Here is a 24,919-nt window from a genome sequence, read left to right as displayed (position 1 = left end):
CTGGCAACGGGGTCAAAAAGCAGTTTACTGTCGCGCTGATTACCAGAGATGACTCCCGTCAGACCACGCACATACACGCACACACACGCACGCGCGCACACGTACACGTCTCACAAAGCCTGGTTAAAGATGCAAAGTGACCCTTCTAAACCCAACATGCACATTTGATAATTGATTGATGATTGTCTTTATTTCATAGAATTATATCAAGTGAATGATGTGAATGATAATTAGCATATCTATAGAATGAGTATGTTTTTGTATTTGTATGTACAGTATGAGTAGTTTTTGCAGCATGCCACATCCACATGTAAATAACAACAAAAGTATATTCTGCATTGTGTGCATTGCTGACTGATATAATGGAAATAAGATGAATCAGGAAAAAAAATGCTTATAGATCAAAGTTTATTAAAATCTGATTGTTCACATTATTTATTTGACCTGAACATAAAAATGGTTGCTTGCATTTGGTATACAAGAGATACAAGTAATACTGAAAGTGCAAATTTTAAGATAAACAGCTTTGATTGTGTCAAGAAAATTCTGAGTACAAGTCTGCTCTGGCAGCAGTAAGGAAAAGTATGAATCAGTTTTGAACGGTAGTGATCGACAGCGGAGCCACAGTTTCGGCTGCAGGAAATCGGGCAGCTTCTCCACAATGCCTCTCAAGAGAATGGCTTCACAATCTTCATCGAGATGTAGTTCTGTGGAGAGAAAATCAGATCACTTGTTTAAAACCACACCCATACCTACAAATCGATAACAAAGTAAACAATTGTACATGAAATACATGTGTTGGTGGATTTCCATCTGTGTGTTTGTTTTCCTCAATACTGAAATACAAATGATCAGCCAAATAAAAGGGTCATACTGGAAGGGAGTAGAACAGGATCCCAAGGAAGAGGGCAATCAGCAGAAAGATAATCCCAAATATGAAGATCCACTTGAATCTGCGCCACACAATGAATTTCATGGTCTTGCAAGGGTTTGTAAACCAGAAGAATGAAGTGTCAGGGCGGCTTTTAAAGACAGAAAGACAAGAATAGTTACATTATGTAAATTTATACAAAATAAGTAATAGTTTTATTTTGCTTATGTTTTTACTTTGGTGGGTCCAGTTTGGGATTCATGTTGGGCTCATCCCTGCCCTTTCCAGCAGGCTTTTCCTCCACTTCTTTCTCCTCCACTATTTCCAGTGTCATCTCTACTTTCCCCTGTGAAGGTATAACACGAAGCTTTGAGCAATTTCTCGGGAAAGACAAAAACAAAAAAATAAACACATATTGTGCTGCCAACGTACACCGAGGACATGTTTTCCATCTTTTTCTATGGTGCATGGCCACCAGCCTTGCACAGACTTCTGGGAGAAAAGTGAGTTGGGCTGTGGTTTTTTGGAGGAGGAGGAGTATCCAGGCATCCCAGGCAGCATCTTTAGGCTGCATTTTTCAGGGGTCTTGGCAGGAGGGATGAGATTCAGAAGGTCCAACTCAACTGAACCTGTTGTGGAAAAAATGATAGAAAATTAAAGTTTCTCTTTCTGACACATAAGAATTGTGCACACATAGTGGAGATTTATATTTTGTATTTATAGGTATGTTGTTCAGCTCTTGATCTGTGTGAAAAACTTAACAAAAAAACTCTTATTCAGTGTTTATTCTGCACTAACAGCAGACCTCAGAGCGGTGTGTAACATACATATAGCATCTGTGGCTCAAATCTATCATTTGAAACATCTCAAGTAATAAATAGAAATGTGAAAATACTTCTCTGTAATTGGTTCACATGACCTTTAAAAGCTTTTACTTTGTTTGATCTTGTGAAAATAGCAATATTGTGTTACCGAGATAGTCATCCAGGGAGAACTTGTCATTGTCCCATATTTGGATAAACAACTTCGGAGGGATCCTAAACTCGGTTTTGTCCAGATTCCAAAAGTGCTCCTGTATGAAATACAGTTTATTCAGACAATTACCTCCCATCATATAACCACAGCAAAGCTGATAAGTATATACAGATCATTCACTTAATGCTAAGTATTAAAATGCATGACCCTACTCACTTTCCGAGACATGACACACAGCTGTTCTGCAGGCAGATAGTCAAAGTCAAAGATGAACCTCCAGTTGAAGTTTCCATCTCCATCCAGGGATCTATAGTGGACGTCAGTCTTCTGCTTGTTGTCCTCCATTCCAGGCATCCATCTTAAAATATTACAATGTTTGACTCAAATTAGGTACAGAGAGGTATGAACAAGCGTAATAAGGTCAATTGATCTCAGTAGAGTACGAATATGATGTAACACACCCTTTAACATAGATGTCACTCATGTTTTCTCCAGTGATGCTTTTTTCATCCAGAATGACATCAGTTGTGTTCCAAATTATAGCCCGCAAGACGTACCTTTTCCAAACATATTGACATTTTAAGCAAACAATATGCTTTATTTCATCACGTTGTGAAGTAGTCCATTTGTAAAGAGTTATTTACTTCTTGGCTTTGCGCGGCGTGATGTGACATGGAGGCCCAGGCAGCCCAAGGCTCTTTGGGAAAATGTCCACCCACATTTGAATTCGTCCCTGTATTTATGAAAAGAGATTTTAGACCATATACGCAGTCAACCTGCAAATCCTGATGACTTTACATTCACACAGTATGAGTGCTCCTCCTGTTTGTATGACCTGGGACAGATTTGGTTGGTGGGAGCTGCACAGGGTTCTCGTCTCCACATGCTCTGGTACCAACCCCTGATCTCTGAGGACATGCAGGGCAAGTCTCTCTCTGGCTGGACCAAGATGTGTGTGGGTCACAGTGTTCTTATCTGCAAATGATAAAGCACATCCCACTGTCAGGTGTAGAAGATTGACGTTAACATTTCAGACGCATATAAAGCCAGAGAACAATACAAACACATCCGGAGTGAACGTTAAATCAAGACACACTTAAAAATTGAGCCATTTGAGAAAAACGGCTGTACCAAAATCCTGCAGGTTGTATTGTTTCCCTGAGAAAGTCAGCGAGCTGGCATCTGCCTCAAAGCGTGGAGGAGGGACGCCTCTCACTTTGGCCATATTCTGGAGGATCTGAGAAGGCTTCAGCTGATCTCTCCACTGGTTGATCCCCGACCTGTGAGAACATCGAACCACTGATGTCTCTTCATTTCTTTTGATCGTAACGTGAACATAGTGTATAGACAACGTTACTACGTGTTAACTATACTGCATATTTATTTCTCTGTTCACACTTTACATACCAGGTTAACTATATACTTACACACAGTATGTTTGTGGCAGGCCACAGCAGGACCTGAACCGGGAGAGGAGTCTGTTCTCCAAGTCAATGATTGTCTCACCCACTTTTTCATCTCGGCTCAGCAAGTCGTAGTCATAAACAGAAATCTTCAGATCTTTGTCTTGAGGCAGGAAGCAGGGCATTTCAAACATCCTTAACAATAAAATGGGAGGGGACGTCAGTCATTTTCTGCAGCTGATTGTTTGATGTTGTAATAAAACGAACAATTAATCTGACCTTCCAAACTCTGGATTTAGGGTGTTGGGTTTGTAATGGTCTCTGTCATCAAGTGTTTTCCTCCCCAGTGTAATCTTAATGTAGGGGTCACACTGAAAAAGCAACATAATGAATTTTGTTGAAAATATTTCAGGTACAGAACCATCAGCATTTAGTTCTTCATAAATAGATTAATCCAACATGAAAAGACTGGATTTTTATTTTGTATTTTTAAAGCAGGATTGTTGGTAACTTGACAATGATTATGAAACGTACCATGCCATTTGTGTCCTTGGGCTGCAGGTCAATGCAGCGCACCACATAGATTCTGATCAGGCACTCCTGTGGTCCACTCTCAGGAAGCTCTCTGAACTGGCGAGGTGGAACTGGTATCCCTGGATCATCAGGCAATGGGTAAATCTTGAAGGAGCCCTGTACACCAAGTAGGGAAATACAATACTTATTTTTTTTTAAATAGCCTGGACAAAAAAAAAAAATCCATATATATAGGCATAGAGATATTAGGACTTGTCTCATTCTAAAATAACCAAACTGGCTGATTTAAAATCCTCAACTGATCCACCAGAGGGCAGAAAGTAGCTGTGCAACCACAAAGGCATCCATTGCGCCTACTGTTAAAGTAATTACTAAACAGTACTGTCCAACTAAGAGCCAGAATTCTTTACCTTGAACTCCCCCACCACAGAGGGATCATCCTCATCATCTTCAGTCTTTCCTCGCTGAAGCTTAAAGGTGCTGCAGAAGTCAGTCAGTCCATGAAACTCCTGAACCTCCTCGAGTTCAGAGGTGTAAACCTAAACATCAGTGACAAAAAAAATCCACCAGTGAAACTGAAGTTTTACCCCCTCCCTCCATTGTTAACTTTTATAAGTTATTCATTTCAGTGATATTTAATTACTCATAGAAAAATCTGCATTGTGCTGAACTACAATACTTTTGCAAGCACTAAAGTTCACGCCCCGGCACTACAGTTATCTAGATGTGACCAGTAAAACCAAAACAAACTAAGTCACAGATTAAATCGGTCCATATTTTGTAAAACATGTTGTCACCTGTAATGTGTCGTATCCCTTCTTAAGGTAAGGCCCACACTTCTCTTGATCTCCAATAGAGGCATAGAACTTACTCCACCAGTCTACTGCCTCTTCTTCCTGCACAGTGAAAAATTATCATGAATTTCTATTTATCTTATTTTTCTAGTTTTTATGGGGTAGCATATGGCAGCAGAATGTGCATTAAAAAAGGAAATATCTCACGACTTCTTCCAGCAGCTGTAAAGTAACAAACAAAGAATTCTCCTGAATACCAAACAAGTAAAAAATCCTTTTGAATCATCATGTCACTATTTTTATTTACCTCAGTTTTCATGATGGGTCTATCGTCAATGTCTATGACAACATCTCCTTGAGCAGCGGTTATCATTGCCACTGTAAATTTAATGGAGAAAGATTTGGGAGTGAACTAGCATGTACATACTGTATGAGTGAGAGTACGTGCATGGGACTACCTCGAGCAGACATGCAGACTTCATTGTTGAGACGATAAGGGTCACAGCGGAACTCCTCCAGGCAGTCGATGGTGCACTGACCCACCACAGGTTTTCTACCAAATGGCCTGTGGTCAATCACCTTCAGCACGATGGGCGGAGTGTACACCTCCTCTTTAGGGAGAAGCTGGATGAGCAACAAGCGAGAAAGTCAAGCGACGATATGAGATATTTATAATTGTTTGAACATCTGCAGAAAGTCTGAGGGTGTGTACCACTTTGAGCAGCAGCACGGATCCTGGGAAGTTGGGGTTCTTTTTGAAGTTTTTGATGACAGCAGTTTGAACAACCTCACCGCCACACTCCACAACCAAGCTGGGTGAGGACACCATGGCAAGCTGGTAGTTCTTCATGTTCCTCAAGCCCCAAGTCAAGACCTGAGTTAAGACAACAAATATCATCAAACATGTATATTAATTTTGAGGAAAAAAAAACATTATAACCAATGGGGAATTAGGGAAAGAGAGAAAGGTTGTTGGGATTGACAGAAACTAAGGAGCCCTGAACTCTTGAGCTGAGCTTGGCATGCCTGACCGTGCCATGTGATCAAGCCAAAGTGTTTTGAGCACCTGGCAAAGCGAAGAAAAATTGTATATTATACCTCAATCGCTGTCAGCTGCACCACTGGCCTGATTCCCTGAGGGACCATGTAGAGTTTCTCCCCACGCCGGGGTGGCACCAGAGGCAGATCGCCATCTTTAGACTGTAGAGTAAACAAAGAATTAACAACTTTATACAGTCAACAATGGTCATAACCAGTGGCCAGTACAGAGGTTCACTGCGGTGCATATGCATACTTGGGCAATTGTACTGACTTTCTGGTTTCAACTGCTGATAATCGATGGATGTTGATAATCTGAAGTTTTTCTGCTTTATATTTGTGATCTTTGACTGTTCTTGTACCTTGTCCTTCAATAGGAGCTCAGCAGCGAGCAGTGCGTCGCCAGCACTACGACCCTTTTTGGTGACTGGAAACCACAGCAGCTTAGGAGTAACATCGACACCAGGGTTGAGTTTTACCAAAGGGCGGCATGTGCAGCGACCCATGGGCTCATCTTTACCCTAGTCGATAAAATACAAGCAATAGCCAAAACATTAATAAAACATATCTGCAATAAAGCCTGAGCATGTTTCACTTTATTGATGAAAGACTCGGCAGATTAAACTCACCACTTGATCACTATCGTACAGCTCCAACACCACATCTGGAGGATTGTGAGCAATCGTTTGTGGGTCTCCATAAATTTCAATGTCCTCGAAGATGAGAGTCTGATCCCAGGTGGGGTTCAGTGTGGTCCTCACGACTTCTGTGGTCTTACTCATGTGTAGAAATGACACATGGACGTAGGGATCTAGAGAGGGCCATAGTATTATTATTGTTTTATTTCCATTTTAAAACTATATATTCCTCCAGGACTTTTGCTTTCCTTTTACCTGAGAAACTGTCTTTGTCCATGGCACAGAGATTTCTCGCCTGATAAACGTACACCCTCAGATGGTAAAGGTAAGAACCTGAAGGGAAATCATTGATCAAAATACCACCCTGGATCATTACCAAAACAACGTTATGACGATGTGATTCAACTGTTTGGAGACTTATATCAATGTTATCTTGCGAAGAGGGAAGTCAGGAAGTTATGCACGAGGAAAACTAAGTCTTTAATCAACATCAGTGCCCAGTAATTGGTTTTATCTGACCCTGCTACTTACGGGAAAAATGGCAGGAAACAGTGGGTGTGTTGGCACCAAATAGCTTGGCTGCATCCTTTTTGCTGGCTTTCTCATCAACATCAACCCCCTGTTAACAAAACAGAGCAAAGTGCTTAAATGTACTCTTTCTAAAGTATGTGGGCAAAATCTGAGGCAGAAAATGCAGAACTAAAACAAAACTTCCTGAGATGAGAGGATATGACTCATATGCCATATTATAATGCCCGTTGCTTTGACAACTGTTTTGATTTGGGAGATTCACAGTGGATATTTGCCAATAGTGTTCAGAGAAACTGAGCAAGACTCACTAATGCCCCTTCAAGTTTGAAAATAGCAGAGGCCCCGATACTGTCTGATGGGACCATCTTTCTCCTATAACGACGACGCCGGAAGGTGTCAGAGGAGCGCTCCTTTCTGTGGAACTTCCAGCCAATCAGGGAAGAGTATTCCCAACCTTCTCCTGGTTCTCGTCTCTGTGGAGGACAAAATGACAAGAAAAGACTAAGAAACTACTCATGGCGCAAGTAAAATAAACTTTTTTCTCAAATCAGCATCTTTCTTACCTCAGCAACAGCCACTTTGTCTGACATCTTCCTTCTTGGTTTTACGAGTCTCTTTCTGCGGTGGACGTGGTACATCTTCTCTGCTGCAACCCAAGATTTGGGTTTATCATCTGGAGGAATAGTGACTCCATATTCCCAACCTGGTGTGAAAAGACCCACAGAGACGAACAGTAAGATTCAATGTATAGGATTTATGACACAAAATGCAATGAAGGGAAGGTTTAGATTAAATATCATTGATGAAATGTTTACGTCACCATTCTCATCTACAGCTCTGTTGCTGTCAAAGGTCCAGTTGTCTTCCCAGGCCCATCCAGGGGGACATTCAAACTCCCCTGGGCTTTGAGCTTTTTCTCCATTCTGCAACAACACACACTCTGTCCTTCATTTATGGCATATTTCATTTACTTTCCATACACCCTGGACAGGTCACCAGGGTATCAGAGCCCAAACACAGAGACAGGTAACCACAGACAACCACAGACACCGAGGCAATTTAGAGTTAACTGCATTGCATGTTTTGGAGTGCGGGAAGAAACTGCAGTTCCCAGAAAACCCTTGCACAAATGGGACGAACATGAAATCTTTCCGTACGACAAGATGTTGTAGCATTGTGTTAAATATATCATGGGAAGGGTGAATTTGAACACTACACTCACTCCCTTATTATTTACTAAAACAAATGTGGACAGCAAGTTAAACATTTTCTGGCTAATGTTCAGGCTAAGGAACTAATAAGTCTATTATTAGCAGCCATAATGAAACCCACACATTGGCCACGTGATTATAATGCCATATGCTCTTTGACAAGAATGTAACTGCAAAGCAACCCACTTGTCTGAAGTATGTGGTTGCTTGGAAAATCTTGACAATATATTGAACATTATCATGAACAAACAGGCCAGTTCATGTTATCTTAACCCAAATATTTGAAGCAGTGTCTCAAAGAGAAATGCAGCAGCCTATACAGGCGTATCATTGTGTGCGACCACTTTATCGTACCACATCAGTGTAAGGCTCTGCAGCAGGCTTCCACTCCCCGCCAGGAAAACGTGTTTCATTCTGAAAAACTTCGTCCGTGAACTCCGTGTGGCCTGCATCTGCTTCTGTCAACAGGCTGCAGGAAACACCAACATAGCACAGACATGGAAGAAAGACTTTGTGACTCAGACAGAGTCTGTGCAAGACCACACTTAAATCAAAACACTGGCTGAGACTGAAATTCCTGCTTCCTTTGATTGTTTTCATGATATGGTTCCTGCTGAGACTGACACTACTGACAGACATCAGTTACGGTAACGATGATTTTTTTTAAGCAGGGCTGGAAATAACAAATTGCAAGTACCCTTGATTACTGTATGTAGTTAAGCGGTGCTGGGTAATTTTATTAGTGTGTATATATTTTTCAAGTATGTTATCTTATTTGTTCTTGAACACAATTAACACCAAGTGATCTACTTTTCTACTTTCAAAATCCCGAATGAGTACACCACAATATGAATTTATAATCGAACCACTTCATTTATATTTTTGTGGCCTTAAGTTCATTTTAAAACAAAGAAAGTTCCTGCTTCTTATTGACATTTGTTTTCAATTGAAATTGTGTATTTTTTAAAATAGGACTGATAATTTTGCAAACACATATATGTTGTATATGTCATGGCATGCAGGAACTGCTTAGGCCATAACCACTTGTTTTTCCTCTCACAGAATCTATACGACCACATCTGAAATGCTGCTTTGAGGCTCAAAGAATGCAAACTAAATGTCTGCTTTTGAAATACTTTTATTTTAATCAAGTGCAATCCATGAAATATAGCAGGGCTTTCCTTTTTTGTTCATTCATAATCATTAATGTATAAAAAAGGTGATAAATAGTCTCTTACTTATAACGTTACACCTAATTCAGGAGGACTGAGGACATTAGCTGAACTATATATCTAATTATGAGGAACAGTTCTGGACAAAGTAGAGATGAATTGACACAAACATTGACAGACATTAGGATGATGAGTCGTTACAACTAAATGAAGGGAGTATGACCGGAGTGGGAGAGGCTACTTATGTGTGAGAAATGGCCCTATGTTACATTATCTGCACTTACTAAGAATTATGATGTTGAAAGCATGATGTTGAGGCGAGTCTCTTAAACTTACCATCTCTCAGGGTCAATGAACCAGTCGTCATCCCATTCCCAGCTGCGCGGTGGAAGAAAACGCTCTTGTTTGAGTTTCACCTTTCCGGTCACATCCGAGCACTTGTGGCGACCAACCAGTCCTTTGGTTCCCCACGTCCCAAACACCCGTGCCTGGTTCTCATACTGCAGTAACAGCCAACCGTTTGATTCAGGGAAACATGAAGTAAACCGGGAATATTAGTTTTGTTGGTTTGCATTGAAAATGCATTGTTTGTGTAGAAGATGACACAGTACCATCTCTGCGTATACACTGAAGTTTCCCTCTGAGAAGCTGTTAAACTTCGTCTCGTGGACAGAGAGACCGAGCCACATGTTGACTCGCAGCTGAACGGGAATCTTCAGTCCTTTATTTTTGTCCATGGGGTACTAACAAAACAAACACGAAGGATTTAAAAGCATCCAATATTGAATTGGCTATGAAGGATGTATGTTTTTAAAGTGCTGTCAGTTTCATTAGAGTGAGGGTGCCCTTGCACATCTACCTGCATAAGGACAGTGTGAGTCTTTCCACAGTGTTTGCCACAGGCTTGCTCGCTGAAGTTCGAGTACAAGATCTGGTTGGCTGGAACTCGGGCATAAGCCACACGCTTCTCCCCTCGCAGCATCCAAATGATCACATCGGGCATGCTATTCTGAGGCTGAAGGACACAAAACATATCACTTGCAAAAGAAAGTTTCAATTGCTTCTTTTTAGTTTACATATCAATGTTTTCTAGGTGTTTTCAATGGAAACTCAGCAATGCTTTCTCCATACCTCCTCTGCCAGCTGCTTGATTCTGTTCAACCAGTCTTCAATATCACCAACAGTAGCTTTTACATCTGTGGGCTCTTCTTTCATGCGAATTGCCATCTGTTTGATACTTTCCACAGCAGCATCACGCAGGTTTTTCATTTGGAGATCCAGTGCTGTGACATTCGGCTTACTCTCCAGATTAGGAAGCTTGAAACTGCCAAAATAGTGAGGCAACAGAAACATAAATGTGCAAATGTGCCACCATAATGACAAGGCCCCATTATTACATGCAACCCACAGGTCCAGTATGCAATCTGCTGGTTCATGGTTTACCTGTTTAGGTCCTCCATCATGTGGTTGATGAGTTTGAGCCAAATCGCTTTCAGATGTGCCTCTGGCTCCTTGGCTAAAATGGCTGTTTTCAAAGAAGTCAGGTGGGACTCCTGAAATGTATTGTAAAAATGCTTAAAATTAAATTATTTATGATCACTACAACTCATGTAGACATGCCCGCTATTTAGCTGCTCATTGTAAAATGCTGATTCTCACCAGTCTCTCAGCAATGAAGAGGAGAACGTTGACAGAGTCTTGGCGATGACTGATGTCTTCCCAGTATGACGTGAGGATCACTACAGGCTTAGTGTCAGCCCAAGGTAGGTAATAGTAGTGATTACCTGTGGGATAGACAATAAATATCCTCAATTACAACAAGCACATGTTGTGAAAATTGTGAGACTTTATCCTGATTACTCATCACACAAGCTTACAGCAAATGTTCGCAGTCCAGACAAAGAACTGTTAGTGCATGACTCGTATCTTATTTCAGTATAATATTTGTCATCTATATTTTTGGGGGTGGTTGTGACTCAGGTGGCAGAGAGAATTCCAGTCCCATGATAGGCAGTTTGCTGCCCATTTCCAACTATCAATGTGTTGTTGAGCGAAACAATAAACCCTAAATTAGTCTCAAAGGCATTCAAGCACCTTGGATGACATCATTTTTAATGGGTGTGTGTATGTGAATCTCCAAAAGCCTAACCATGAAGTGTTTAAACATACTAATAGGTGCATTATATTTTACCCACTTAAATTAGCAATTATATTTATTCAAAATACTGTATAGGAAGAAGGGAAAACCTACATCAACAAAACTTTGTACAACATTCCAGAGACAGGAATTTAAAGAGAAATAGATTCTCACATTGCATGAAAGAGAAATTTTAGACATTTTCTTTGTTAGTTTCATACCATCAAACACAGCATAGCTGTACTGTGTAGTGGAAGACAGAGGCTTGCAGGTGGAATCCAGCTTGTTGCCGTAATTACCAATGCTGACCTCAAACTGAATTGGCTCTCCCGGCTCCTGGAGCATGCACGCACTGTGGAAAACGGCGCACAGAGAGTACTTCCTCCTCCGCTGGTATTTCTGCACCCAATTAAACAGGATGTGGTAATGTTAGAATTAAGGTAGGAAGGTGGTTTCTTAATTTCTTAGTTACTTTAAGTTAGGGTCGTTAGTCTTTGGAGCAAATTCTAGATAACTGTAGGGCAAAAACACAGACAGACACACAGAAACATAATTTAGAGTCATCATTTAACCTCAAATAGGTGTTTTTGGCCTGAAAGAGAAGCAAACCGGCAGAAAACCCACATGTACCCACATGTAAATCTTACAAACTCTGCACAGAAAACATGACAACCTGCAGGCGTTCTTAGCGAGTATGCTGTGTGTACCTGGGTCACCAGGATGTCGTCGTTGGAGATGTCATCCACAGTCTTCTCAACCTTTCCATCCAACTGGGTAGACAGTTCAACAAGGACTCTGCCCCGGTATGCAACCCCTTCCCCCTAGAACACATGAAAATCCCCCCAAAAATTCTATATACACATGGAAGTGAAATATCTTGTATTCAAACTAGATCACAGAATACGGAGTCCTACTTTTCCAAAGTTCAGGTCCTCGTATGGGTCAGGCAAGCCGGTATATTCTCTTGGGCTTCCATACAGATTAACATAGCAGGGCCCAAACGCTGGTAAAAAACCGACTTCAGATGCAGCAGCACTCACTGTAACGTGCAAACACATTAAAGACACTTTATGTTCTAGTACACGAAGAGACTGAATGTTAAAATGTGGATGACTATTTTGTACATACTTTCAGAGACCACATTGCTGCTTTCAGCCCGCTCATCTGTTTTAAATGAGAAAAAAAAAACATACTTTATTTGTTTGATTCTTAAATGACTGATTTTTGATAAATGATTCAAATGAATGATATTTAGAGTGAATAAAATATAAACCATTTAAATACCTTCAATCTCCCCACCAGAAGAAGACATGTGGCTCAGATTCAAAAATGTTGTTCCAATGGCATCATCCTTGGTTAGCCGATCCCTACCAAGAGGAAACTGTCACGTTAATTGTTGCTTTTATTGTCCCCCCCTGGTCATCTCTAAATGAATTAACAGTTCAAACGTTTCCTACCAGTCATACAGAGTCAACTTGATGCGTTCACACATGGATGGGAACTGAAGAAACAACGTGGTTGAAGTTAAAAGAAGTTTAAAATTCATATGAAGCTCATAAGATAGTGCTGAAAATGTGATTTTCTTACTTTAACTTGGAGATGAAGGACCTGGTTCCACTCTGGATTAGCGTTTTTCTCTATGACTGTGGTGCACAGCTAAAAACACCCATGTGTGCATAACGTAAGCGTCACAATAAAGTAACTCAATTCAAAGGTAAGAACCTTAAACAAACATGTTTTTCTTATAATCGATCATGAAATACCTTCTTCCCAGCAAAACTGACTTCCAAATATGGGTCCACCAAGTTCTTTCTATCTCCTTCTCCACCAAATACTTGTTTCACAGCTTGAATAAAGGCATCGTCCACTGCAACACAAAACACCATCTAGTCAGACAAACCTTTGAGATTAATCTGAATGGATTAGACTCCAGGGTTGGCAGGAGTGCATAAACGTTTACGACACTTACTCTGTGGCATATCCTCGGCACGGTAGACTTTGAGGTTTATGATGGCTGATCGCATTGTGACACCAGCTGGCATTAAAAGATTGCTCTCTATGTCGTCCAGCTCCTCAATCGTCTCTCTCTGTTCAGTCTGCAACAAGTGGAGGAGCGAAGGGGCTTGTTTTAACGCAGCTCTAAGACAGACAGGTTTGATTTTTAGGTATATGTTGCTCATACCAGTGGCTCGTCTCCAGTTCCCACAACAATTATGCTGACTTTCAAGTAACCTCTGGCCCCCGAGTTGGAGTCATCGGTATTACCCAGAAGGAGCCATTTCCTCATTATGGCGTGACCTGAACATGTTTTAATATTTCACACATACTGCAATTAGATTAAAAGTACTTGCATTTCTTAAAATTTTTTATTTTGGAGTGAAACACTGACCAGCTTCTTCATATATGTAGCCAACATCCAGCTATATATGTGAGGGGAAAAAATCTAAATAAGTTACAAAAAAGGACAAATAAACCCACATTTCCATTAGTTGAATTGTGAAATAAACAGAGCAGTACAAATAATGCATGAATGGCACACCTTGAACTCTCCAATTAGACTGTCAGCTCTGAGAGAAAAGGAGTCATAAACCTGTGAAATAGAGAAAGAAAGAAAGAAAGAAAGAAAGAAAGAAAGAAAAAAGTCAGAATTGATTTTATTCTGAGAAAGAAGCTAAAATAAAATTTTTTTTTAAATGATCTATCTTATAAGAATGATTAAAAACCCACCCTGAGGCTAATGTTCTCATCAAACAGTTCTGAGGGCAGCATGTTGACGTTGTAGTAAAACATCTGAGGGACAGAGAAGAAAACTCTTTCAGTCATGTTCATGCCATATGCACAATACATTTTGTTGCCAGGCACACTTTGATATCAGTTTTTGTGGGAAACAACAGAACTTACAGTTTTTTTAAGATGCGACTCTTACTGTTGCGGACAGACATGAGGGAATAAGGTATAGGAAAGGAATTAGGCACAGAGGAAGCCAAAAGTCCAGTCTTTAATGGTACATTATGTAAAATGTAAGCACTGTCACTATCATCTACTCACAACACCATCTTGTGATGTTAACTTCTATAGATTTCTCTGCTATAGTTTGATGACTATGTTTTAGGTTGTTCTTTTCATATTATTAACGCTACATACTGTACCTTTAAAGCTAATGACAGGGAGAAACAACTCAGGTTGTTCCTGAAGCACCTGGAGATTATTTGCGAAAGACAGAAGACTAGAAGATGTTTAAAAAAGACAAGCAGAGTGAAAGGTAAAAGTCCTGTGATTACTGGAACAAAAGGTCCTTTTAAGAGTAGTATTGTTTTTAATGGTGGTTGTCTCAGTACCTCGTCAAAATATGGGTTGTTTCCTCTTCTAATTCTGGTCCTGTGGGTCTGTTCACACACATTCACTTTCACCACTGGCTTGATGTTGTTGCCAGGCAGCTGTCGGCCTTCGATAACTCGAACACGAATCTGACCATCACAAAGCGCAAACAAAGCAGCTTAACAAACCCTGATCTTTTGCTTGATAAAGTGCCATTAATTCATTTTGGGTTAACAAACAATGAGAACACAAGCCTATTATATTCAGCCATGGACTGCGAAAACCAAAACACACTCCTAAAGAAAATCATATGTGTGAAATTGTTTTCTTTCATGCAAGGGCAAAGCGATGGTCCCACGTTTGCAGTTGTTTAACAATAGTAGAAAAAGTGTTTTGATCCACCTGCAAATCTCTAAAACTGCCTTGATTGAGTGTTCACACTGACGAACATGTGATAACAAGAATTCCTTCCAAAATTATATCCAGGAACTGTGTAAGAGTATACGCAGACAATACCTGGAAGTCCTGTGGCTTATTTGCCAGGGCCCTGTGCCTCTTACGGTTGAGACGGAGAGGTTTGTGGCTGGACTTCCTGGGTTTGCTTGATGAAGACGGAGCTCCGTCTTGAAGACCTTCACCCGTTCCGTCCATTTCAGCATCTCCTTCATCACCATCACCACTGTCTCCTGTAGTCCATAAAATATTGCAACTCATCAGTATTTTGTAGGGTAACTTATCTTCATTGCGTATGATAATGACATGGCTGTCACTCTCCGAATGATATCACCATTTCTTTTAAGAAGAACAAGTCGAAGTCGGAATAAGCAAAGAAAATTAATTCTTTTGGTTTTTGAATCCGTTTGGTGATTGTGACGTACTTTCAATTGTACTGATAAAAGTTTTTTTTGAGAAGCAAAACCAGTAACAAGGAAGTTAATGTTAATGTTGTGAATTTCTCTTGGAGATCATTAAAGTATTTATCTATCTATCTATCTATCTATCTATCTATCTATCTATCTATCTATCTATCTATCTATCTATCTATCTATCTATCTACAGAAATCTCCTTCCAGTATTAAAGTGCACTATGTTACATTTCGAAAACTCAGTGAAATGTTTACAGTTTAGAGTTGCATGTAGATGAAGTATCTAAATCGGGTTAGTAGTCGGGGTACACATTCACATGTACATGCAACACCATTGGTGCGTTGTACTCCAGGACGTACGAGGTTAAGTGTCTTGCCTTTAACACATGGACAGTTCCAAGATGGGGCATTAAACCTTCGACCTTTGCAGTGGTAGCCCACGTGCTAACACTTTGATAGATGTTCAGGATGTATGATGCGTATCGCTGAAATGTCAGTTGTGATGGGGTCCATCCCTCCGCAATATTTTAATGTGGGCATCCTTTGAATTCTCGAGGGAAGTGCATTTAATAATAAAATCATTTCTCAAATTGAGTCTTCTTACCACCATCCGCATGAGACGTGTCTCCATCTGTCTGGTCATTGAGATTTGGAGTTGTGTTGGCAGGTGGCTCATATCCAATAAGCAAATTAATGGTTGCCTTTAGAAACAATAATAAAATCTTCATTACAACAAGCCGACTTGGTCCCACACATCACAGATATTCAAGACGTTGCTTACTGACAGTGTCACTGGGTCGAATCAGTGTTATGTGTTATACTCGATTGCATAAACAGCAATTGAAAAGTATAATGTGAAAGCTGAATGTAAGAGCCACTGAACGTATTCACCCCAGTCGGTTGTTGTTTCTCATTGATGAGTGGTACATTCTTGGACGGGAAGGAGCTCACATGCCCGCTGGCCAGGTCTTTCAGGGAGACCTTTGCAGAGCCAATCAACCTAAAAAGGAAACCACATATCATCCCATTTGGTCAAAGCAAATACCAGAGAATGGGAATCGCAAGCAATGTTGTGAATGTAACTCCTAAGTTCTAACCTGTCTCACAAGCGGATTAATGCCAGCTCACGTTCACTATTAGTGGGTGAACAACCCAGTGATTGGTGACTTCTGCTTTACAATATAGGGAGAACCGACATCGAAGGCTCAAAAAGCTATGAATCGCTATGAGCGCTTGGCTGGATGGTCACGCCAGTTTAAACTTCCCAATTTCACTTCTTCACATATTGTGACAAACCCAAGCAACGGGAACATTGTTGCTTCAATCAAACAAACAGCGGTCATGTACCAATGATTAATAGCCACAAGGGATTGCAACACATTGGGCATTTTCTAAAATCACGCCAAGTGGAAACGCCTTCCTTCACAGACCGTCATTGTTTTTGATACAAAGTGAGGCTCTGAGGACAAATACTTACTTGACCCTAATAATAACATTCCATTTTTTTCCACAACCTTTGTCAAAAAAACAAAAACAAAAACAAACTGCTGAATTTCCCAAAAGACAATGTCTACTTTGGGTCTCGACAAAGAGTTCCAGTTGCTCAGGCAACATTACTACTAACCCATTAACAACACACGCTCTTTATTTTTTTCCTTTCACTTACTGTCAACTGATGAGGGATTATATTTGGTGACATGTGGCTTGTAAACTTCCTGTGGAGGAAGTTTGGTATAATTTACAGTTCCTGTCACTGCAGAGGTCATAAACAAGAATAAATGGAAGGCAAAGTATTTTCAACCCTCAAGTATTTGTAGTCATGGGCCAATGTCGAATTTAAGCTTTATTATTGCATACAAATACATTTACTCTAATTAATCTTTAGCTGTTAACCATGAACTTTGCCAAATGAACTATACAGTCCACCAGATGAGTATGATCCTAATTTGATTGCACTCCAGATTAGATACCTGCTTTCAGCCGCCACAGCTTTTCTTAATTTTTCTTGAGGGCATACATGGGATTTGGCAGCAGACTGTCCTTTATTTCCAAACGAATTTCGAGACTGAGCTCGATGTTCAGTCTGTTTGTTGAGCTGCTACAAATCATTGGAGATGCACCAATGACAAGTCAGCACAAGCTCTTAGTCAGCCCTCTTGTGTGTTGTGGGCAATGGTCATGGAAAAACATTGGAGTGCCTGCGTGGCTGAGGCCACTACCCTCACTCCCACCCCTCTTTCCTGCTTCAGAACAATTTAAACTGTACACAATCCGTGCAATGGAGTGACTCACTGGAGAGGTTATTACTTGGCCTGCCCTCTTCCCTGCACTTCAGACAAAAATAAGAATCTCATTGCCGCAGGTATGTGCATGTATATACCCAGAGATGAAACACAGAAAAATTAAGTAATAAATCACACAGTGTGTGGTAAGTAAAGCGGCTATGAAGGGATCTTGTTTTTCCTTTTAAGGCAACATTCTTGGTAGGAGTTGTCATTGTGAAGGAGGCAGAGCTCCTTCTTTACTTACACAGCAAGTCTAAACAAGGGTGATGTGAGTCCTGCATCATAATCTCTGTTTTTAACCAGTCCTCAAAGAACAGCTGCAGAAACTCTTTTGCCAGTTATAATGGCACATCTATTATCACTGGAAGTAAAATTTAAAGTGAGAAGGAGCTTTTCCTTTCAGTGAGTACCAGCATGACCTGGCATGGGGGGGGGGGGGGGGGGGGGGGGGGTTATGCAGGGGGGGATTCCAGTAATACCAACCCACATTCACAGGGAAGGTGTTGACTCAGAGGACCTCTTCCACAAAGGCAGGGAACAAGTTTATAAGGTCAGTTGGCACATCAGGCACATCACCCGTCTGATTTCGAACAACATAAGTCACAACCAGTGAAAATGTATCCGTGCACCTACTTGTCTTTCCCGATTGTCTCATAGTCTTTGACAACGACATTGATGAACGAAGATGCATCCAAAGGAAAACCTTTCAGATCAAATTCGAGAACCTGTCACGACAAGAAAGCAGACATTGTAATCAGTCACTTTTAAAGCCAAAAGGAACCTTTGCACCCCAAATAAATAACAAACAATGGCTCATACTCATGACTTTTAGCATTAATCCCACTTACTTCGTTCCAGACTGGATTCAGGTCATTGTCAATTGCTTTGGTCTTCTTTTTTTCACCTGAAAGCACAATAAATTAAATTTTTAGCTCATAGAGTCAAATAAATCTATTGGGTGCATCTTGACACATAAAATCAAAGTTTTTCAGTTTTCTGCAATGGAACCAATCATCCATCCGAAAACCTTCAATAATTAACACTAAATTAAAATAACAAAATGAAAAAAAACTGCTCATAAGTTTTTCCCTCTGAGAACAGAAGCCAATTGTCATCTTATAAGGCATCCCCCCCTTTGTGTACTTTGAATGACTTCCAAAATATTCGTTTACGCAGTGAGAAAGAGATTGACCACGACCAAAAGCAATAATAACAAAGAAAATCAGAGTATAGAAATTAAAACATCCGCATAGTTGATCTGACTTCAAATGACATAACAGAGTGAGATTTTTTTTTTCCCCTGAAGAAATGCCTCACCTTTAAAGACCACCGCTGCTATAGGGTCTGGGTTTCCAAGTTTCTTTTTTGGTATCCCAAATGCGGATTCAACTATGACCCGCAGCATAATGGGGGGAGGGGAAAAAAATGAAACAAAGAAAAATAACAATCCCAATGTATTCAGAAGTATCTCATGGTCTGGCGACAGGTTGTGTCCTCACAGAGTGAAGTGAGAAACGCGGCTGTGGTGCAGTTGAGAGGAGGGAGCGCGCGCCCCTGACTGCTTGTTTCATTTATGAGTCACAGCAGCCGCCGAGAACGAGGACAACATCAACACACAGGAAAAGAGGCTGATCTGCAAAACCTTTTACTAAATACTGCAAGTTCTACATACACATTTATTCTAAATCACAGGAGTTGATTCATTTGCTTTGTCGATAAATTTAATAAACGTTCTTGTGCTGTGCTACGGCGCCGCACTGTGGTGGAAATTGTGCAACTGCAGTTTTTGTATTAAGGTTATCCTTGAGAGTACATGTTGCCTTTTTTTCCGAACCAACCCGTTTATCTGTGTCCTCCTCATCATTAAAATAATTCCCATTTTTTAAAAGCAGCAATAAGCAGATACAATTAACAAAGGAGTTAATAAAACAGTAAACCACTCAATATATCAAATCAGAATAAGTGTATTTAGTGATTCAGTGATTGCAGGTAGATTTTCCACAAAATGTGATGGAAAGACAAAGTGGTAATAAAAAGAATAATCTCCACCTTCACTTCATAGAGTGACCTGTACAAATGCACTGTAATGTGTGTTTATGAACGTATGGATACATAATCTCCTTATATTATGACATTTATAGATTAGACCCTTTGTTCCGGGTTTGAAGTTAATGATTGTGTGACATCAGAATAAAAAGGGCTTATGTCCCAACAACAACAACAAGAATAAGAATAAGAATAAGAATAAGAACAAGAATAAGAATAAGAATAAGAATAAGAATAAGAATAAGAATAAGAATAAGAATAAGAATAAGAATAAGAATAAGAATAAGAATAGCTGTTGTATAAATTAAATTAAATTAAATTAAATTAAATTAAATTAAATTAAATTAAATTAAATTAAATTAAATTAAATTAAATTAAATTAAATTAAATTAAATTAAATTAAATTAAATTAAATTAAATTAAATTAAATTTTGGTAGGGGGGTTAACGTGTTGACTAAGAGGAGAATAATGTAACTAATCTTTGTCGCCCCCTAGAGGCTCTAACAGATTAACGTTTTGACTCACCTGTATCCGTGTTCAGTCTGGTAAGACCACCTATTTTAATAAGCCAATGATTAAAAAAAATATTGTTTTTTTTTTGGCGAAGTTATTCGCTTCGAAAAATGTAAATACTTTTTGGATACGTTTTGTGAAGCAGTAAGTTAAGAGGACGTGAATTGACAGTCGTAATGGGATTGTTGTGCTCGCTAGCAACGATGCTACAATTAGCGTCTCTAACAATGCTAACTTTGAAAAAGTGATCTAAAACTGGCTTTTTTTAATCAGCAAATGGGTGAAGCTGGTATTTAATTTGTCCCTTCTTTGTAATTTCGGACAGAAATAACTCCGTTTTTGCAAAGCAGTTAAACAATGGCCTGTAAAGATGCTGGCCATCAGTTAAACTAAAAGTAATGTTATAACTGATCAATTGTTTGTTCTTGTCCCTTAAATTGTCTTTATTTCATACTTTCAACTGTGTTAATGCTTTTGTTTCCCTTAGAAGGAACTCTTCATATGACAAATTTAAAATTAGGAGGTTGTGACATGTCCATGGATAGAAAATATGAACATTGATTCTATTCTTTGTGTTCTTTCAGGCTTTATTATCTTTAGGTGATTGGTAGTTAAACTATACACTACAGTAATCTTAGTTGAACCTATTTTTTTCTCTCAAGAAATATATTTAAGCAGGTATCCACCAATATACAGTGTCTATTTCGTGTTATTGTAATATAAGCTACAGCTGTGTAAATGCACCATAATCATTAAACCTATAGCTGAGATGAATGTTGAGGATGGTACACTGCTAAAACCTATTTATGGTCATGTCTGGAGCTTTTTTAGCTGTTAAAAAAAAAAAAAAATGTAAATGTCTATATGTTAGAAATGCAGAGTAAGAATATTTCATAGCAATGCCCCCAGCAGTTGGAAATTGTTTTAAAGTTGGCTCAGCGACTGGAGGTTTTAAAAGATTCATGTACAAACATTTGACGAATTGAACAAAATGTGTTTGGGTTAGATTAGAAGTTCAGTAGAGTTCAGAGTTGCATATGAGATATTTACCTGTTTCCCCAAACGTTCCTTTTGTATAGAACACAATAAATGCATTATAATAACAATAGGTTTAAAATTGCACTGTACCCTTTGTTGGGTTTGTTTAAAAAACAACAACATTGTAGTTAATATTAGTTAATATTATTTGATTGCTCAGTCAATGTATCAGAAGATGAGGTTGTTTCATCCAGTGAGAAGTTAACTTTATAATTCAGAAGTTTCCAGGTTCATGTTGACATTTAGAGTTGAAAGTTACATCTCGTACAACTTGGAAAAATTAGTTTTGACACCAATTGTCAGTGCAAAGTCACCAAACCCACTCATATCTTGACATATCTCACAGACACTAAAATGATCACATTTTTAAACTTCATTACATTATTATCAACTCTTTTTATCCCTTTAAAAACAAAATGTGGTCAATCAATATTTATTTCGAAAAGCCTTTACAACACTCAAGGTAACCAAAGGGCTTTCCAGTAAAAACAGACAGTAAAATGAGGCCAATATCTCATGTCACTGTGTATCTTCATGGAGATAAAAACATTCCGAGTGCTGGTGCTTGACATTGTATATGGTGGTGTTTTGTTTACTTGATAATCTTATGGAATATCTATCAGCAGGCGACAAAGATGGCAGCCTCGAAATACAAACGTTCCCTCAAGAAGAAGCTTAACTCTGCGCGCGATGTGGCTCTGAGCAGCCTGAGGAAGGAGAACACATATTTGAAGAAGACCCTCGGGGAGTTTTATAGTCAATATTCACAGCAGTGCGAGCTCGTCAAGGTAAACGCAGTCACTTTGTGAACATAGTTTTTGAGATTGTGCGGAAAGAAAAACAAAATTATGTAAGCAGTAGTATTTTTTGGAGATAGTCTGAAAAGGTGTTTCTCTGTCTCTTTGCAGGGTTTCCTTTCCTTTGTAATGCTGTGGATGAAGAGTTCTCAGCAGGCTGGAGATGAGCCACTGCATCAAAACAAAGCAAGTTCAGTAGACGACGTGAGTAGAAAGAATCAAGCACACACCCGAAAGGTTCAGCAAGATTGAGGGACACAAAAGCATCTTAACTAGGCGTGTCAGGATCTTTTCAAGTTTGCAAGGAAAGAGTCCTAACAGGGATAACATTTATTTGAGATGAAAGTGCTGATTGTAAAGAAAAATGATTGACATTTAAGAACACTCTCAACAAATATTCTCTTTCAATATAAAGTTGTCCCTTACAGTCAATATTCCTATAAAACTGTACCAATAAGAATGTTGCAGTTGAACTATTCAGAAATGTGACAGATGTGGGTTGATTTTCAAAATAACAGTAGTGACAGACATTGAAGCACAAAATCCACACATTTCTATGGTTGCAATATCCTTTTAGGCCATGAGATGGCAGCAGTTGCCTGTTAATAGTATGTCTTTCTTCTGCACTGATGGAAAACAAATATTGTACTTTAAAGCACTTCCTCGCAAAGGGCCAACTTTAAACACATGTTAATGATAGTTATGAAGCTTTTGATGAGATTCTGTTCATGGTTAGGACTTCTCTTCGTGTGAGCAGTCTTCCACCACTGATGAAGATGTGACAGAGCTCCGAAGTCAACTGGATGATGTAAGTTCCGACAGTGGAGGGTAGTTCACACTTAATACTCTCAATCCAGGTTTCTTTTCTGCTCATTGGCATTGTATTGTGTTGTGTAATGAAATCTGCTACATTTGTTGACTGTTATCTAACACCATTATCCATATTTCAATATGAAGAAATATGCTGAGTGTCGTAAACACATCTTGCCGCTTGTGCTTTGGAGCCATACCACTGGCATGACTGTCCGTCTGTCCCCTCTCTGCTGTGTGCCTCTTATTCTTATACTGAATTCCCCTCCCCGAGGTCCTGAAAAAGAACCAGCAGTGGCTGGAATATGACCAGCAGAGAGAGGCCTATGTGATGGCGATTCTGGACAGAATGTCACGGCTGGAGAATCGGCTGAACGAAGCCAATCAGGCCCATTCACAGCAGCACAATGAGGCACATTCAGATGGTGAACTGGAGGGACAGCGAGCAGCGGACACACATCAGACTCTCACAAGAGGTTGGTTTTTTTGGGGGGGGGGTTTTGCAGATTGTCCCACAGTCGCCAACTACGGCCTGGTTTTGCATTTTCAACACCATGTGTAGTCATGTTATGTGTTGCACATGTGCGCAGCTGTTTGGCTCGTCTTTGATCGTTTATTTAGTTGTGTGACATCATTCCCATGGCTATCTCTTCTTTGAACTTTAACTTTATCTGATCTAGCACTACTTTCTCTTGCAGAGAAGGAGAGAATGAGCTATATGCAGGATTATTATGAAAGACTCTTGCAGAAAGCCAAAGAGGAGCTGGAAGTACTGAGGGAGCAGGTAGATGTGAACCACCAGGACCTGCTGATCACCCAGATCTGGTATGTTAAGAATTGAAAGAAAGAAAAAAAATGGATTGATATGGCCTCTTTTTAAAGACGAAGGTTACTGACTGTGAGCGTCATGACTCACAAATTGATGTGCAGGTGGCAAGAAAAGGAGAGTGAAGTTGAAGAGCTCAGACAGCAGCTGGAGAGTGAAAGAAAGAGCAGAGGGGAGCAGGATGATGATGATGATGATGATGATGGTGATGGTGATGATGATGGCTCAGAGCTGAGAGATGAGTCCGAAGACCTCCAGACCAGGCTTGATATGGACAAGAGAAGATCGCATATTGGAGACCTTCAGCGACAGGTAGCCAGCTTATCTGAGTCGATCCTGCATTTTGTTTCTATCAAAGCTCGTTCTCGTAGGAGGAAATATTCTTGCAATTAAAAAAACAAAAACAACCCATACCTATAAGCTCTGACTGTACTCACAACTTCTTTTAATTTTAGATCAAGATTTCTTCACAATGTCTCGAAGATAAGAGGCAGAATTGTTCCTATTTAAAGAGGCAAATGGTCAAAGTCCAGAAGATGCCGCAAAAAAAAAAAATAGAAAATTCCACAGAGTAGTCAAAGGTCTCCACGAACAGAGCAAAAGACCCGACCCTCTATTCTGTTCTTGTACCAGGTCATAGTCTGAGAGCTGAAACTCTCTCCGGATTGTCTATGATACCGTTAGAGCCAGGATTTTCTTTCTTTTTTTTTTAAAAAGTAAAACTTTTTAGAGTTTGTTGTTTGGTGCTTGTCATCAGAGCAACTGACTGCATGAGTCATTCTTAGTTACTCCACATCAAACATGCACGGTTGCTATCAACACATTTATTAAAGCCGTTTTGATTAGTAATAGATTTATCTGAAAGTGTTTGTGAAGCAGAGAAATATTGCCCACAACTCAATTGATGATTTTGTTTACATCAGAGAGGCCAGCAGGCTCACAGCTCGCACCAAGAGGTTCACCCAAAGTCCGAGTTCAACACAGGCCAAGAGATGTCCACTCCTCCGTGGAACCTGCTGGACCAAAGCTTTCTGGAGTGTCCCAAGTGCCAGGTTGCGTACCCAACCAGTCGCTACCGAGAGCTGTTGACCCACATAGACATCTGTCTCGCCTGA

At 39.8% G+C, this 24,919-nt stretch overlaps 2 protein-coding genes across 4 annotated transcripts; one reads left to right on the top strand and one right to left on the bottom strand.

Annotated features, from left to right (window-relative positions):
• Positions 1-400: 400 nt before the first annotated feature.
• myofl (myoferlin like) lies at positions 401-19,259 on the bottom strand. 3 transcript variants are annotated; one of them, XM_080507641.1, is made up of 54 exons: positions 19,091-19,259; positions 18,622-18,677; positions 18,407-18,498; positions 16,380-16,488; positions 16,093-16,189; positions 15,139-15,308; positions 14,643-14,771; positions 14,032-14,094; positions 13,844-13,894; positions 13,694-13,724; positions 13,487-13,602; positions 13,274-13,400; positions 13,068-13,171; positions 12,892-12,960; positions 12,762-12,805; positions 12,589-12,671; positions 12,433-12,468; positions 12,219-12,343; positions 12,012-12,125; positions 11,526-11,703; positions 10,827-10,951; positions 10,611-10,720; positions 10,299-10,491; positions 10,027-10,182; positions 9,779-9,910; positions 9,504-9,667; positions 8,350-8,464; positions 7,605-7,707; positions 7,348-7,487; positions 7,093-7,257; positions 6,785-6,872; positions 6,509-6,586; positions 6,245-6,426; positions 5,978-6,136; positions 5,676-5,777; positions 5,290-5,451; positions 5,036-5,201; positions 4,885-4,955; positions 4,785-4,799; positions 4,581-4,679; positions 4,194-4,322; positions 3,784-3,939; positions 3,529-3,620; positions 3,274-3,444; positions 2,978-3,126; positions 2,682-2,821; positions 2,491-2,579; positions 2,308-2,403; positions 2,063-2,204; positions 1,844-1,943; positions 1,304-1,500; positions 1,108-1,217; positions 875-1,022; positions 401-707 (listed from the first exon to the last, which is right to left on the bottom strand). In XM_080507641.1, exons 1-54 carry the CDS (start codon positions 19,176-19,178, stop codon positions 669-671), a joined length of 6,165 nt encoding a protein of 2,054 aa, XP_080363767.1. In that variant the 5' UTR covers positions 19,179-19,259; the 3' UTR covers positions 401-668. The 3 variants fall into 3 exon arrangements, with proteins under 3 accessions (XP_080363767.1, XP_080363768.1, XP_080363769.1); XM_080507642.1 differs by lacking the exon at positions 4,785-4,799; XM_080507643.1 differs by lacking the exons at positions 14,643-14,771; positions 15,139-15,308; positions 16,093-16,189; ... (2 more) ...; positions 18,622-18,677; positions 19,091-19,259 and having other exon boundaries at positions 13,694-13,747; positions 14,032-14,058.
• Positions 19,260-22,006: 2,747 nt separating this feature from the next.
• Positions 22,007-24,919, top strand: LOC308138351 (centrosomal protein of 55 kDa-like; the record flags this gene model as incomplete). Its single annotated transcript, XM_080507433.1, has 8 exons — positions 22,007-22,159; positions 22,280-22,372; positions 22,926-22,976; positions 23,253-23,403; positions 23,677-23,803; positions 23,909-24,116; positions 24,260-24,331; positions 24,728-24,919. The coding sequence occupies 8 exons, from the start codon at positions 22,007-22,009 to the stop codon at positions 24,917-24,919; spliced, it is 1,047 nt and encodes a 348-aa protein (XP_080363559.1).

Source organism: Blennius ocellaris (assembly GCF_963422515.1).
Source record: "Blennius ocellaris genome assembly, chromosome: 13".
Taxonomy (NCBI): domain Eukaryota; kingdom Metazoa; phylum Chordata; class Actinopteri; order Blenniiformes; family Blenniidae; genus Blennius; species Blennius ocellaris.
Note: the sequence above shows the minus strand (reverse complement) of the source record. Positions and strands in the feature narration are given on the sequence as shown.

Coding starts and splice junctions, on each gene's coding strand:
- myofl (XM_080507641.1), bottom strand. CDS start 19,178: ATGCTGCGGGTCATAGTTGAATCCGCATTTGGGATACCAAAAAAGAAA. Junction 8,465..9,503: donor TTCATTGACCCTGAGAGATG/GTAAGTTTAAGA, acceptor TGTTTCCTGCAG/CCTGTTGACAGAAGCAGATG. Junction 3,940..4,193: donor CTGTGGTGGGGGAGTTCAAG/GTAAAGAATTCT, acceptor CTTGGTGTACAG/GGCTCCTTCAAGATTTACCC.